Here is a 15,076-nt window from a genome sequence, read left to right on the forward strand (position 1 = left end):
TCGTTCGCTGCTGCTGGAGATGCAAAATGGTGCAGCCACTTTGAGAGACTGTCTGGCGGTTTCTTACAGAGCTACATGTTGTCGTACCGCACGGTCCAGCGGGCGCACTCCTTGGTATTTGCCCAAATAGAGAACTCGCGTTCTCACACGTTTATAGCTGTTTTATTCATAATTGTGAACGCTTGGAAGCCACCAAGATGTCCTTCAGCAGGTGATGGGTAAGTAACCTGTGGTCCTTCCAAACAGTGGAATGTGGCCCAGTGATAAGAGGAAAGGAGCTATCTTGGCCATGAAAAGACAGACGTCAAAGATACGTCGATACGTGGACAAAGCCAGTCTAAAAAGGCTACATAACGTGTGGTTCCAAACATAAGACGTTCTGGAAAAGGCAAAAGGACACAGACAGATGATCTGTGGTCTTGAGGGGTGGGGTGGGAGGAGGGATGAACAGGCAGAGCACAGGATTTTAGGGCAGTGAGACCCTTCTGTGCGACAGGGTGGAGGGGAGCACATGGCGTTATGACTCGCACGTGTGCAGCACAAACAGTGCACCCTGCTCTAAACCCGGGGCTTTCCTTCATAACAGCGTATCAGTGTTTTCTCCTCAGTGGCAGCAGATGCAGCAGCTAGCAGAAGACGGGGTGATAGGGAAGCCGGGTGCAGTGGGACGTGTGTGAACTCCCCGTACCTGCTGCTCAAGTTTTCCATAAACTGGAAACTACTCTATAGAAATTAAATTTGTAAAACTTGTATATGCCCGTCAAAGGGAATGTGAAAAATACGGAAAGGCGGAAACGAAGACAGACTCAGGAGGGTCTGGCAGAGGGCAGCCAGAACCCAGCTCGCCCTCTTCTGTCTGTTACCACCGAAGCAGCCGGGACGATGCATTAAAATGGAAGTCAGAGCATGCCCCCCACTGAGCATCATACCCTCCCGTCATTGACGCGCCGACCCCCACACCCCACCCCCACTCACATTTTCTCATCTCTGCCCCTCCGCTGCACCTGCCTGATCACCTTGCGGCTTCTGGAACACAATGGCTAGGCGCCTGCCTCAGGGCCTTCGCACATCCTCACCTCTCCCTGGCCTGCTTGTCCCCTCTTGCCTCCTGCAGGCTGTCACCTGTGGGTTCCCGTCCCAGGGCAGACCTTCCTGACAACGCCGTGTGAAGATGAAACCCACCTACCAATTCCCAATCCTTTCTCCCTGCTTTACTTTTCAGCAGTGTGCCCATCAACCTGTAACACAAAGCAAATGAACAAGGAAAGCGTATTCCGTGTATCGTCCCTACCTGGGAGGTGTGGTCCCTGAGGGCAGGTCTTCTATCTGTTTGGTTCACTGCTCCGCCCCTAAGAGCTAGAATATGCTTGGCATCTAGTCAACCAAATAAAGATTTGTTGACTGAATGGTGTAGAAATAGAAATGATTTTGTACTTTGCTTTATTTACGGAGCATGTTGTGGGTCGTCCCCCGTGGCACTGAGTGTTTCTCCTCGTGTGATTCTCACACAGTGAGAATGTCTCACTGAGTGGACCGTTCAGTGTCTCACTGAGTGGATGCACCGTTGTTTATACAACCACCTGCCCTTTGCTGGTATTTCTAATTTCTCACTACAAACCTTTATCTGAAGACGTTGGACATGTGGGCGGGTTATAGGAAGGGAAACATTAGATCAAAAGTTGTGATCTATATTAACATTTTAAAAACATGTTTCCAAACTGCTTTCCAGAACTGGAACCATCAATGTAAGCTGGTAGCTGCAGAATATTTCTTAGAAACCACAATTCTTTTAGGGACCAAAAGACTTTACAGGAACAAAACAGATGAGCATAGGGGAAGGGAAGTAAAAATAACATAAAAACAGGGAGGGGGACAAAACAAAGAGACTCTGAAATACAGAGAACAAACAGGGTTGCTGGAGGGGTGGTGGGTGGGGGGATGGGCTACGTGGGGGAAGGGGCATCAGGGAGGACACTTGCTGTGATGAGCACTGGGTGTTGTGTGCAGGGGAGGAATCACTGGCCTCTCCTCCTGAAATCATTATTGCACCAGACGCTAACTTGGATGTAAATGTAAAAATATAAATAAATAAATAAATGATAAATAAAACTTTACAGGAAAGGCACAGACAGAAGCAAACTGTCACAGGTTTCCAGTTATGTCAGGACAGACAACAAATGGCCTGAATTCCGAGTTTGGGGCCCGACCCCTCACGAGGAGCCATCCAGGCTGACGGGGGTACCGAGTTTCTCCGCCGCAGAGGCTGGGCAGGTGGCAGCCTCGGGGAGCAGCTGAGCCTCCCCACGCCGACCCACAGCGGCGTCCCGCTCCGGGCCCGCCGCCCGCCTCTCCGTGCCCCTCCCGGGCCCTCTCGCGGCTCCGAGTCACTGTGACCTTGTCGCCAGCAGCCCCGGTTGTGTGTGCCACGCGCGTGCACCGCGGCAAAGCCACTTCTGTCCAGGGCACGCACGTCCCCTGGTGACTGGGCTTTGTGCCTCTGAACGTCGCACGGCAGCGTGCGTGTGCTCTGTGCCCAGTCGACATTGTGACAGGTCGGGAACCATCCCGTGTGTTTCTGGGGTATCGGCTTCCGAGAACGGGGTGCGGGCTGCTCGTGTTCTCCGGGCGCTCGAGTGTGGCCCGATGAGGCGGTGCCTCTCTCTGGCGGCCACCGGGCACCCCCGGGCTGACCTCCCTGTCCCTCTTCTGCAGGTGGTGGTCCCGACAGCCTCAAGCCCGTCGGCAGCAGCCCCGCCATTGCCATCGCCGCCGCCGCCGTGCTGTCTGTGGAGCCCGAGGGACTTGGGGGCCCGTCCCCCCCCAGCACGCAGCCCTGCCACTTCCTGACGTTGGCCCCCATCAAAATACCCCTGCGGACCACCCCCTTCTCCGGTAAGCACAGAGCACGGGCGCTCGGCGCCTGGAGCCGGTCCAGAGCTCACGGTGTGGGGAGCGGGCGGGAGCCGCCTGCCTCCGGCCGCAGAGCCCTGGACTCCCGTGCCCGCGGCCCCCCAGGCAGGGACAGTCGGTAGCGGTCATACGGGTGCTGCTCGTCGTCAGATTGCACAGATGGACCCTGGTTCCTTCGAAGAAGCTCTTGCTAAGCCAAGCGGGGCTTTTTCTGCCGTAAAGCCTAGCTCGAAGTCTCCGTCTGGACAGACGAGGCTTCCCTTTACCAAGGGTCTCTGGGGAGTACCGTAGTGACTCACAGCGTCAGGATCCCCGGAGGTTTACAGTTTTGGTGCACGGGGCTTGGGAGGAAGCGAAGACGGCACGCCGGAAACTAGCTAAGCGTCTGAGCCCGTGACACACAGAGACGCGCAGTGCTCGCCGCGCCCTCCCCCGGGCCTGCCGGCTGGGCTCGTTCTGAGCACAGGGGTGGGGGGCTTGGGCGGTCCCCGCGGCGCAGGGCTGACCATGAGGCGTGCGTGGCCGTGAAGGGTCTTGGGTTCCTTAACCGCGGCTGCGCGCTTCTTCCGGAAAGTCTTCGAGGCGGACGTGGGGCTGGTAGACACTCCACTGTCCCCGGCGGAACCCAGGTGCGTGTTGAGGGGCTCGGGAGGGAGACGGAGGGCTCCGGGTCCTGGGCTGGCTGCAGCTCCGTTGTCCGTGTGTGGTCACAGCTGTAGGTGTGTCCGTTAACGGTGACCAGCGGGTCGTGTGTCCAAGCCACCCGTGGACGCGGGCTCAGGTCCTTCCCTTAAATGTGGCAAGAACAACATTGATTCGGAAGGACTTTTAGGAAGGACTCAATCTTGAGAGCTGGTACTGCTACTCCAGTGTTGGGTTCGCATGCGATAAGACCTGGGTAAGATGGTGGGGCGCGTGGGTGGCTCAGTCGGTTGAGTGTCTGACTCTTGATTTCGGCTCAGGTCATGATCTCACGGTTCATGGGTTTGAGCCCCGTGTCAGGCTCTGAGCTGACAGTGTGGAGCCTGCTTGGGATTCTCTCTCTCTCTCTCTCTCTCTCTCTCTCTCTCTCTCTCTCTGCCCCTCCTCTGCTTCTGCTCTCTCTCTCTTTTAAAAAAATTTAAAAAATATTCTGTGTGTTCTAATATTAATCTTCTGCTAGAATTCTAATTTTAGCATTAATATCATCAATTGCTAGGTTATTGCTAATAGGAAGCATCACTAGATTGTGAGACACACACACACACGCGCATCCAAGTTCATGGTAGAGACAGGAAAACCTAGTTTCGTTCTTTTCCCGTTTTGGTTTGCTGACATTGGTTTTGATAAGTCTAATGTCATCTTTTTACTAGACCTTTGGAGCCCGTATTTCCCTACCGGCTTGATAAATTAGTTGGTCGCTGGGACATTGTAGTCTCAAGAACAAAATCTTATTTTAGGCCGTTAGTGAACACGCATTGAGGGTGTGATGGGGAAAATAAATAAAACACATAAATAATCTCTTGTGTGGAACATAATTTACAGTTGTGTCAAGATTTCAGTTAAAATCCATCAGTCCATTGGCATTCATTAAGGATGACTTCGTATTTTCTGAGAAAATTAATCTCAGAACCAAAATCCATGTGCCCCTGGGTGGCTTCACTCTCCATGCCTCCTATGATTTATAAAGTGACATAATAATTAGGTGTCTTTCTGTGTTTGCATTTTATAAGGCCCCGTAATCAAATTTGCCGTAACGCGTATTCAGTCAGGAGACCAGCGGCTACATTGTCTCGTACGTAACTGCCAACATGTGCCATCGGAAAGCGGGAGGGAGGGGCGGCACTCCAGAGGTGGCTTCTCAAACGGCCCGTGGCATTGATCCCAAAACCTCACGCTGACGCAGAGGGGCCGGGGAGGGGGAATGAAATACAGGTCAGGGGGCTGGTCCGGACGCATGACGCCCAGCTCTGTGCACCGCTGGGCGACCGCGGAGCTCTGTGCGCCTCTCTGGAGCCAGTGTGGGCGTGGGCCTCCCTGGGCGCCCCGGAAAGCAGGGTGCTTGCGAGATAACACCGCCTAGCAGTGTTGAGCTGGCGGTGTCCCCTTGGCGTCAGTGAGCGACACTGGCCATAGCTGGGGTGAAGCCTTTCCAGAATTTCCCTGAACGCTTTCTGGGAAACATAGCTTAGAGGCGCCTGAGCGGTTCGTGCCTCAGAACTCGTCTTAACCACAGTCAGGAACTCTGTACGGTGAGGTTCAGTGAGGTTGAAGGACGTTGTTGGTGCAGGCTCAGGCGGCCAGCTGGGACATTCCCAACACCCCTGACACAGGTGACGGGGTGGGGGGCACGGGGACAGGGGGAGGAGGAGGAGGTGTCCCGTCAGGGCTGGGTGGGGCCAGCGGGGCGGAGACAGAGCAGCAACCCCAGCAAAGCAGATTTCACAGACGAAGACAGACGCACCTGTGTGTGAAGCGTGCTCCACATTGAAGCTGATTTCATAAAAGCGTGGGAATTTTCCTTCATCTGCAGATGAATAACCTTGTTTTTATTCACAGCATTCCCATCCGGTAAATGAGCTAGACTACTTTCCTTATGCTCTTGGCTCGGTCGTGAAAGCCAGAGAGCCTTAGGGGCCCTACAGGGGTTAGCTTTCTGTTCTCACCTGGAGGTAGGTATGGGGTTTGACAGATTTTGGTCACTATCAGTTGGGGGGGGGTGCTCCTGGGTCTGGAGGCAGAGGCCAGGGGCACTCCCCACCCCACAACCCCCGGGGCAGCCCCATGATACGGAAGTATCTGGCCCAAGGTGGTAGTGCTTCTGCTGAGAAACCCTGGATTATATTCTAGAACTGCACTTAACGAAGCGTGAAAACCTGCACTAGCGTGTGACTAGGCTCCCCTGGGAGAGTCAGGGATCTAGGAACTGAAGGAGCCTGAAGGAAACAGGCTGGTGGCTGCCAAGACGATCAGCCGGAAGAGCCACACTTGATTATGTGCCTTTTACGTGGTTTAACGTTTTGAAGGAGACACTGTATTTGAAAAGCCCCACGCGCTGTTCCTCACCAATCGCAAACGGCTGTTTCCTTCCAGACCGCTGCCTGCTCGCGCGGCTCAGTGGGTCCTGGCCGTGGCTCTTCGCAGGGCCCGCGCACTCCTGGGAATCCCCCGGGCCGTGCGCTGGCGTCTGTCAGTCGTCTGTCCCCCTCCCTGGCCTGTAAGTCCTCCTGTCCGGGCCCCACCTGCGTCTGCTGAACCCGAACCCGTGGCTCTGGGCACCGCATCCTTTGGCGGCTTCCCGACGTGGGCGACCATCCTGCAGACCGCACGTGGGCACCTTGAATACCCACAGTTCTGTCAGCCACACGATCGGCTGCTGCTCACACAGGTGCTCCCAAGTCACGGGTGACTCACGGGGCGGGGAAGGCGGCCTGGAGACACGACTGTCCCGTCCCCGATGCTGGCAGCGCAGGGCCCCTGGATGAGGGCGTGTGGCAGCTGGAGGGCCAGCAGAGGCGGGCGTCCTCAGTCGCCTCTCTGTGGGCTTGCAGCTGAATGCAGCTTGCCTCCCTCCATTCGTACTGGCCTTTATGTGTTAGAGCTTAGGGGAAAGATGTACCTTGTGTTCCATTTATGGAGACCCTGGGGTTTCTGGGGACGATGAGGCACCCAGTGGAGGGCTGCTGTCCTGGCCTCTGGGGCTCCAGCCTCCCCCCCCCCCCCCCCAACCTGCCTGGAGCCTCTGTCCTCCAGCCACGTGGGGCCACGGTGCAGCCGGGCTCCACTGGTGTCCCTATTTGAGGAAATAAATGAAATGATTTTTTTTTTTTTTTTTTTTTACGAATGACGGTAGTTATTTTTAAACCTTTGCCACCATTTTGCAAGCATTCGAGTGAGAAAGGTAAAATATGAGTGATAGTTACGGTCGCTAGCCGAGCGGATGACGATCGAACACAACGATTAAAAAGCACCATCTGCCTTGCAGACCATTTACCACCTGTTCTTTTGCTTCCAGAACTATTTAATGGTTTAAATTTCACATTTTGTCCTGCCACACAGCAGCTGGGAAGTGACTGTTCTTTCTTCTATCAGAAACGCTCCGCCCGAGCTCTGCGACAAGCCAGGAAAAGCCGCCACGCCGCCTTCATGGGGCCGTGGCTCCCCTCGTTAGCGGCATGTGCAGATGCTAAAATAGGTTCATGACAATGACCTGGCGACTGGGGAGGAAGCCTTTTCTGGTTTCATCCAGGCATCGTTTCCTCCTTCACTGTAATCAAAAACGTCGTGGCACCTATCAACGTTTTAGAGACTTTCAGAGACAGAAATACCGTCACGACGAAATTACTTACCCCCCAAAGTGCCTGGGACTCATTGGCTTCTGTGAGAAAGACGTACGTGTTTGTGATACAGGGATCGAGATGCTTTTAGCAGAAAAGGTATTGGATTTAAACAAACAAAAAGGCTTTGTGTGTAGTGTGCTATCCACGGTGAACTCAGGTCAAGGGTTCCAGCTACAAATGGCCAAGTTGGCAACATGAGCTTTGCACACATAAAGTGCAGATTTTCCTGAAAGGACGTCCCACGGCGGGGGCCCGGAGGGCCTGGGGTCTGGAGGACCTGGTTGCTGTGGCCACACACCGTAGCACGGGCACGTCGCCTTGGCGTCGGTTCCTTCCTGGGCCTTCCCACTGCATCTGGGAGAATGGCACCGTTGAAGCAGCATCCGTGGCCAGTGGCCATCGGAGGCAGGGGGGCAGCACCTGCTCGAGGGCTCGGGAAGGGACCTAGAACCCTGAGGTGCCCTAGAGAGGGAGGCGGCCGGTCCGGGGACCCACTCGCAAGGGTCTCTGGGCTAAGCTGCTTTGGCCTTAACTCTCAAACAGCGTCCTCCCGAGCGCGTGTGCTCTGGGGAAGGTCCTCCCCTGGCCTGTTTTCGCCCCGGGGCTGGTCCCCTCCTGCCACCCACCCTGAGAAATGCCTGACTCTTCAGCTCAGTTAGCTCTGGTTCACTCTCGGTTTGAAAGGAAAAATTGGAGATCTGTCGCACACACAAAAGCACGTGTGTTTATGCCACGCGGAAAGAACGCCGACACAGTAGCACCCGCAAATACCTCCCTCTGAGCCCGAGAACGTAGACGTTTCCGTACCCCTGTGCCCCGGAGCCTCGACTCCTGACTGCCCCGGGGCGAATACTCTGGACTGTGTGCCAGTCGTTGCTTTGACGTTTTTAGAAATGTGCTTCCTGTGCATGTGTTATCTCTAAACGTGTGTCGTGTAATTCAGGCCTTTTTGAATTTTACATAAATATCATAATCCACGCGTTCTTCTGTGATTGCCTTTTTTGCTCAAGATGACGGTTTTGTTGTTGTTTGTGAGTTTGTTTCAGTCATACCACGATGCGTGTGCTCGTAACGCAATCGCGTCCCTTAGGTAGAGCCTTCCGTCGTTTGTGGGAATCCGCGTAATGCGTCCCGTGTCCCGGTGCTGGTGGGCGTCTGGGCCGTTTTCCGAAATGCCAAGCACCGTGGCCTTCTCCTGCCTTCTGGAAGCACTTTCCTCCCCTGCTGGTGTTCCTAGGGGGCGGGGCGCTGTGCCCAGGGCTCTGCAGGGTGCCAGGCGGCCTCTCTGGTGTCCCAGACCCTCTCGGGGATAGTAACTCACTCAGCCTTGTCTCCAGGGCCCGTTTCTCCCTCGACCTCAGTGTTGACGGATCTGCTTTCCTACTGGGCACCTGCACTTTCTGATGGAAGTCTCAAACTGCATTTTCCTGTGAAGGAAGTATTGACTCCCGACCCACGGGCCTGCTCATAAGACAAAACAGAACTCGAGAATGTGTTCCTCCTGCTGGGTTCTGGTTAAGCCTGCTTCTTCCAGGGGACCCGCCAGTCTGCCCGATTGAGGGCCGCCCTTGGCTCCTCCCCTTGCCCGACCCCTCACGTCCAGCCCAGCCGCCGTTGCCCCTCCTGAAGCCCGCGCCCAAGTCCGCCTTCTGCGTTTGGGCCAGCGCCACCCTCAGACTGCGGCTGCTTCACGCAGTCTGTGCTCCCGGTGCGCCCTTTGGTATAAGCTGGTTTCCACGTGGGAGCCTCAGGTGGCTTCTCAGAAATATGTGCCAGATCAAGCCTCCCCTGCCTGAGACTCCCAGGAGGGTTGTCTCCAGGAGCTTGGAGCAAACTCCAGACAGCTATCCGGAGTCTCTGGAACCCACCCTTTGTGATCCTGGCCTGTGCTTTGGCTGCCACTGGCGCCAGTCTCCCATTTTCCCGCCCTGCCTCAGGGCCTTTGCACTGGCCGCTCCCTCTGCTTTCAGTGTCTTCTACACATGGCTGGTTGTTCCTCTGTCATTCAGGCCTCAGGTCCGAGACCCCCGGTACCCCATTCTGCAGTGTTTGTAGCATTTCTCATCATCCAGAATTATCCGTAATGTCTGTTCCTGGCTTGTTTTCTCTCCACCCTCCAACCCTGAGTGTCGGATCCAGAAGGGCAGGGGCTTTGCGTGAATTATTCACTGTGAGTCTAGAACCAAGGCCAGTGCCCGGGGCGGAGCTGTCTCCGTCTTTGCTGCACGCGGTACACCCAGTAACAGCGTGTTGTTCCGGAGAGGTGACAGTCTGCTCTGACGGGGTTCACCCCGTGCCCCACCCCGCCCGGCCCAGGCCTCACCCGCAGGGTCGTGACACAGGGAGACTTCTCCACGCCTCGGGCTTTCTCAGCACCGTTTGGGCCAGAGAGGTGCTCCTGACATTGCTCATCAGCTCAGCATTAGTGGTGAAGGACTTCAAAGCAGAGGCCATGCCTCAGTCGCTACATTCTTGTCAGATCTGAGTTTCCTGAAACTCCAGACTTTCACCCTGAAAAGGCTCCTGGACCCCATATAACCCATCCTGATCCTTACAGCCGGGAGGCAGCGTGGGGGGCTGGTGAAGGCCGCCTCACCTACGTCCCGGTGCTGGGAAGGGCAGGGCAGCAAGCTCCCAGCCCCTGTCCCGGAGCCGTCAGTCCCTCCTTCCCGGCAGCCACATTCACACCCCGCGATCCATAGAGCCATTTTATGCTAAAAGTCGGTGGCCAGGACTCCGGCGGTGGGGATGTCAACCGAATCCAGCCCTGTGGCCGGTCCCGTCTGCACGGGGGCCTTCACCGGGAGGCTGTGGCCAGCCCGGGCAGAGGACGGTGGCCAAGCCACACTCACACACAGCGGTGTACGTGGTACAGACCCTCTGGTGGGCCTGGTGATCTTCCAAGGGCTCTGTCTTTACAGGGGACCCTGGAGGGACTGTGGGAAAAATGGGCTGGTCTGAGCCAGAGGAGTGAGACGACAGCCACGTGTCGGCTGTTGCTTTAATGGAAAACCTCCTCCAAGGAGGCCTGGTGGCTGTGGCCACAAGCCAGCGTGTTGTCTTCGCGTCGGGTTCCTTCCAGGGCCTTCCATCGCATCTGGGAGAACGGCACCGTTGAAGTAGCATCTGTGGCCGTGGCCAGTGGCCACCCGAGGCAGGGGGCGGTGCCCGCTCGAGGGCTCGGGAAGGGGCATCGTGCCCTGACGTGCCCTCGGAGGCGGCCGGTCCAGGGACCCACCCACAAGGGTCTCTGGGCTGAGCTGCTTTGGTCTCGACTCTCAAACAGACCCACTTGGTGAGGAAATAATATCAGGGCCACACAAACACTCTGCATAAAATGTATGGGCACCAAGTGTAATTATTTCAGGGATTTGGAAAGTCCCAGGAGAACAGCATTGAGGAGGATGAGACGAAACCTCTTACTCTTATGACTTTCATTGTAAGTCACATTTGTGACCACATAGTATCCGCACGTCCCCTGATTAAACCCTGATAGTAGCCGTTCCAGCAGCCGGATTTCTGGCAACCTGAGCCATCTGGGACACAGTAGAAACTGAGGCGAAAGGAAGGAGGAAGGAAGTCCTCCGAGTGTGGGAAAACAGCTGTCGCAAGGTGCGTGCCTTCTCCTGGCCTCGGAGGCGACCTGGCAGAGCTTGGGTGGGATCTGGAGAGAGCAGAGGGGTGGTGGAGACCCGGGCTGGCCTGAGTGGGACTGCGGTCACGGGAGCGGCAGAGGGAGGAAGGGTCAGGTCATCCTGGGGGGCGGGGGCAGGAGGGGCAGGTGTGGGGAGGGTGGGATAGAAGAGTCAAGGTTTGCTATCAGTGTGGACAGGCTGACCCAAGGCATTGGACTTGGGGGCCAGGGCGCAGGCTGTCTGTGTAGATGCTGGGAGAGCCCTGTGACGGTGAAGCCGCTGTCCGTGTTGTGCTGGGATCCCCGGCCCTGAGGGATGCGTGATAATGGTGAGCGGGGCTCCGGGACCTGCCCCTGCTGACTGTCAGCCCACTGACATAATGAACTGGAGAACTCTGGCCGGTCCTCCACCCTCCGCGGCAGGAGTAGCTGGGATGTGGTCCTCACGCTGTCCCCCAGAGCAGGGCTGGGCTCACGCTGTCCCCCAATGCAGGGCCGGGCTCGCATTGACCCCCGGTGCGGGGCCGGGCTCACGCTGACCCCCAGAGCAGGGCCGGGCTTGCGCTGACCCCCGGTGCAGGGCCAGCTCACGCTGTCCCCCAGCATAGGGCGGGCGGTCTGCAGGCTCAGCATGGTCCTAGGTCCTGAGAGAAGTGTGCTCCTGGGAAACTGCTAAGCCAGGAAGGACGCGTGCTGTTGAGACACCCCGACAGTACTTGAAGTTCTATAAAGGCCGGCGATGGGGAGTGTGAGCTACTTACCCCCAGGAAGTCGGCCAGTGGCCTTGCAGTCTCCCTCTCGGGGCGGCGGGGGGTGGGTGGCGGGGGTCCCATCACAGAGCGATCGTGAGCGAGCCCTGCTTCGATTTCCTCCCTCCTCCCAAAGCAGTGGGAGGACAAGCAGTGCTCGGACTGGGTCATGACTGACCCAAGACCCCGTTCCCTGCCCAGTGTGGTCTCCCTGGTTCCCGGTTCCCAGGACTCGGCCCTTGGCCGTCCTGCCATTCGCTGGTGCGCCCACGGCGGCCAGCCACCCGCTGTGTGCTGAGCGTTCCTCGGGGGCCAGCGTGACGGTTTAAAGGTTCTTGCGGGCACGTACCTGCCGCACAAACAGTCTGTCAGGAAGTGCCGGACCGCGGCCTCCTCCCCCGGGGCGGTCCCTCCCGACTCCAGTGGATTGTCGCTGCACCGAACATCCGGCCGGGCGCTGCGGGCTTTGCAGCAGACCCATCCAGAGGGAGTAACGCGCTAGTCGACATTGTCACCCAGTGAACTAGTTGATCAGGGACCCCCGTGGGCCATCGGTCACGAGATTGACACACAGAAGGCGGTGGCTCTCCCCGAGGCCATGTGGGCCGGCAGGGTGCCCCGGGGAGCAAAGTGCAGCTTGGTGCTCAATCCTTAGCCCGTCTCGCCTGAACCCAGAGGGGAGACAGAGGGGGAAGAGAGCAGACTGACACACTGAGCCGTGCACCGCGCTCTGCTGGGACCCTATCTGCTGAGACCGTCACTCTAGCTGCTGGGGGCTCACCCCTCCCCTCAGGCGGACGCCCACGGGCAGGACCCTCGTCCTTTCCCTGATGTCTGTCACTCCAGCTGGCGGCGGGGAAGGGCTGGCAGCCATGTGGGTCCCAGGCCCTCCTGACACCGTGTCCCCCCCCCGTGCAGTGGGCCCCATCTAGGGACGGGCTGCAGGACCACCTTTGTGGCAACGGGGGGCCCTCGGAGAAGAGCAGGCACGCAGGGTTAGAACCGCAGCCTGACGTCTAAGTGCTGTGCTTCCCCCCTGCTTTTCTGTGGCCTTTCCTCTCCCTCCATCCACACCCCAGCCCATTTCTGGAAGTCCAGGGGAGTGCCGACCTCGTCCGCGGCACCTGCCTTGAGCCCTGTCTGCTGCCAGACCGTTTCCAGGCTCCGTACTCTTATCCTGTGCCTGCCTCTCCCATCCCTTACCTGGTGGCGAATGGCTCACAAGTCCAGACCTGGGCTCCCCGGTGCTGCCTGCACACCCGCTCGGGCTCAGACGGCTCATGTGCACACTCACGGCAGCGGCTCAGTGTCTTTTCCAGGCAGGAGACTCGGCAGCCGGAGGAGACGCAGCGACTTCCACTGGTCAAGTTAGGCGGGATTGTTAAAATTATACCACTTCATAAAATAGCCCCTTCCCTGCTTACACAACACGCACAGACCGTGGTCCTTTCCTGTTATCCGTCCTGGGAATACAGTCTTGCCCCGAGAAGGAAACAGCCCGGTCATTATGTTGCATTTCCCCCTAAAGGCATCATCGACCTCTCCGGTCTGCTCAGACCCCTGAGCCCGTGGCACCCGCACGGCTTTACTCAGGGAACGTGCTCCTCATTCCTTCTCCAGCCACTCAGGGGTCTTCAGAAGCCATCTCGTTTGCTCTGTGCTGCACAGAAATTGGCAGATCTCCTGTGCCATCCAACATAAGAAAGAGTTTCAGGCACGGAGCCTGAGAAGGACCGTGTAACCCACTCTCGGGGACTGTCCTTTGTACCGGCCGGGAAGCTGCCCGGCGTCACCATTTGCTACCTGTGGTGGGGAGGCCCTCCCCCCTCAAGGGGGTGAAGGGAGGACGTGGGTGTGGAGCGGGGAGGAGCAGCCCCTCATCTTGTAGAAGAGGCTGACAAAGGGTCCGGACCGTCAGCCAGCCCTCCCCACGCAGCCCAGCCCCAGAGAGCTTTCTGCTCTCTTCCCCGGTCAGGTCAGCTGGTGGCACCCACAGGACACACGCCAGGTCCCTCCCTGGTCTGCTGCACCTGGGCGGCCCCGCCGTCCCCTTGGGCAGGAGGGGGCTCCTGCCGTCCCGGCCCCTGGCCTGGGAGCCCTGCTCCTTCGTGCTGGATTAAAGACCTCCGGGTCCTTGCTCAGAAACATCTCCCACAGACAACTTCTGAAAGTCTGTCTTCCTTTATGAGTGAGGCTGATGTGCAGTTTTATTGAGTTTTCACACGTGAAATTAACCATCAGCTACTTTGCAGCGTGCGCCTCAGTGTCCTTTAGGGGTCGCGTGCTGGGTCCCCAACACCACCGTCTGGTTCCAGAACGTCTGCACCCCCAGAAACCCCTGAGCTCGTTATCAGCCCCTTCCACTGCCGCCCCGCTCGTCCCTGGGCGGCCTCTGAGCTGTGGTGATGGGTTCCATGCGATTGCAGTCAGCGTGTGACCCTTTGAGACCAGCTGGTCCTGGCCTCGGAGAGTAGTAAGCGCTCTCTCTCTCTCTCTCTCTCTCTCTCTCTCTTTGTTCTGGAAGAATTTATGTAGAACGGGAGTAATTGGTTTCTTTCTTTCTTTTTTTAATGTCTTTTATTTTAGAGAGAGACACAGAGACGGAGTGTAAGCGGGGAAGGGGCAGAGAGCAAGAGAGGGAGACACAGAATCCTAAGCAGCTCTAGGCTCTGAGCTATCAGCACAGAGCCCGAAGTGGGGCTCGAACCCACAGACCGTGAGATCATGACCTGAGCCAAAGTGGGATGCTCAACCGACTGAGCCCCCAGGTGCCCCTGGAATGGTTGGTTTCTTGAAGGGTGACAGAATTCTCCTATGAATCTATTTGATCCTCTGAATTTTCTTTATTGGAAGAGTTTTAAGTAATAATTTGATATTTTTTTCTAACCACATGACTAAGGTTTCTTTGTTTTCTGGAGTCAGTTTTGGAATATGTTTCTTTCCTGGAATTTGATCATTTCTTCTAAACTTTTAAATTTACTGATATAAGGCATTCCCAGGCTTTCTGTCTCTCCCTCTCTCCCTTCCTCTCTTGCTCGCTCTCTCTCTCTGTGTCTCTCATGATTTTTAAATTTCTGTTGTGCCTGCATAGAATTCACTTTAATAAAACAGGCTTTGCTGTAGAATGATCAGCCTCGCCTTTCTGGGAGCCCCAGCCAGTCTGCTGTCTGCCTCCAGGGTGGACGTGCCTGTGGCCACCACCCGCTGTCCCCGGCTGAGCCTGTGAAGACAGGGACACTTTCTCCTTTGCTTTCTCTCTCTCCTGCTTCACACAGACCCACCCAAAGTTTCTTCACATGATTTGGTGGGAGGATGGGGAGGAGAGAGAGGCAGGTTGTGTGCATGAGACTGTGGCGGTGGGGAGGGAACCGGGGGAGCAGAACAGCACCCCCCTCCCTTGCTGGGATGTTGGAAGGACCAAGCAGATGTTGGAAGGACCTACGGGCCACCAGAGGCCTGTTGTG

At 56.9% G+C, this 15,076-nt stretch overlaps 1 protein-coding gene across 2 annotated transcripts in view; it reads left to right on the plus strand.

The window, feature by feature from the left end:
- TCERG1L (transcription elongation regulator 1 like) overlaps positions 1-15,076 on the plus strand; it is a 195,256-nt gene that overhangs the window by 38,595 nt on the left and 141,585 nt on the right. For both annotated transcript variants that reach the window (XM_078434991.2, XM_078434990.2), the window contains exon 4: positions 2,713-2,892. In XM_078434991.2, coding sequence (XP_078291117.2) covers positions 2,713-2,892 — 180 coding nt within the window. The remainder of the gene's footprint in view (positions 1-2,712; positions 2,893-15,076) is intronic.

The sequence above is a fragment of the Panthera onca genome, chromosome D2 (genome assembly GCF_046562875.1).
Source record: "Panthera onca isolate mPanOnc1 chromosome D2, mPanOnc1 haplotype 2, whole genome shotgun sequence".
Taxonomy (NCBI): Eukaryota; Metazoa; Chordata; class Mammalia; order Carnivora; family Felidae; genus Panthera; species Panthera onca.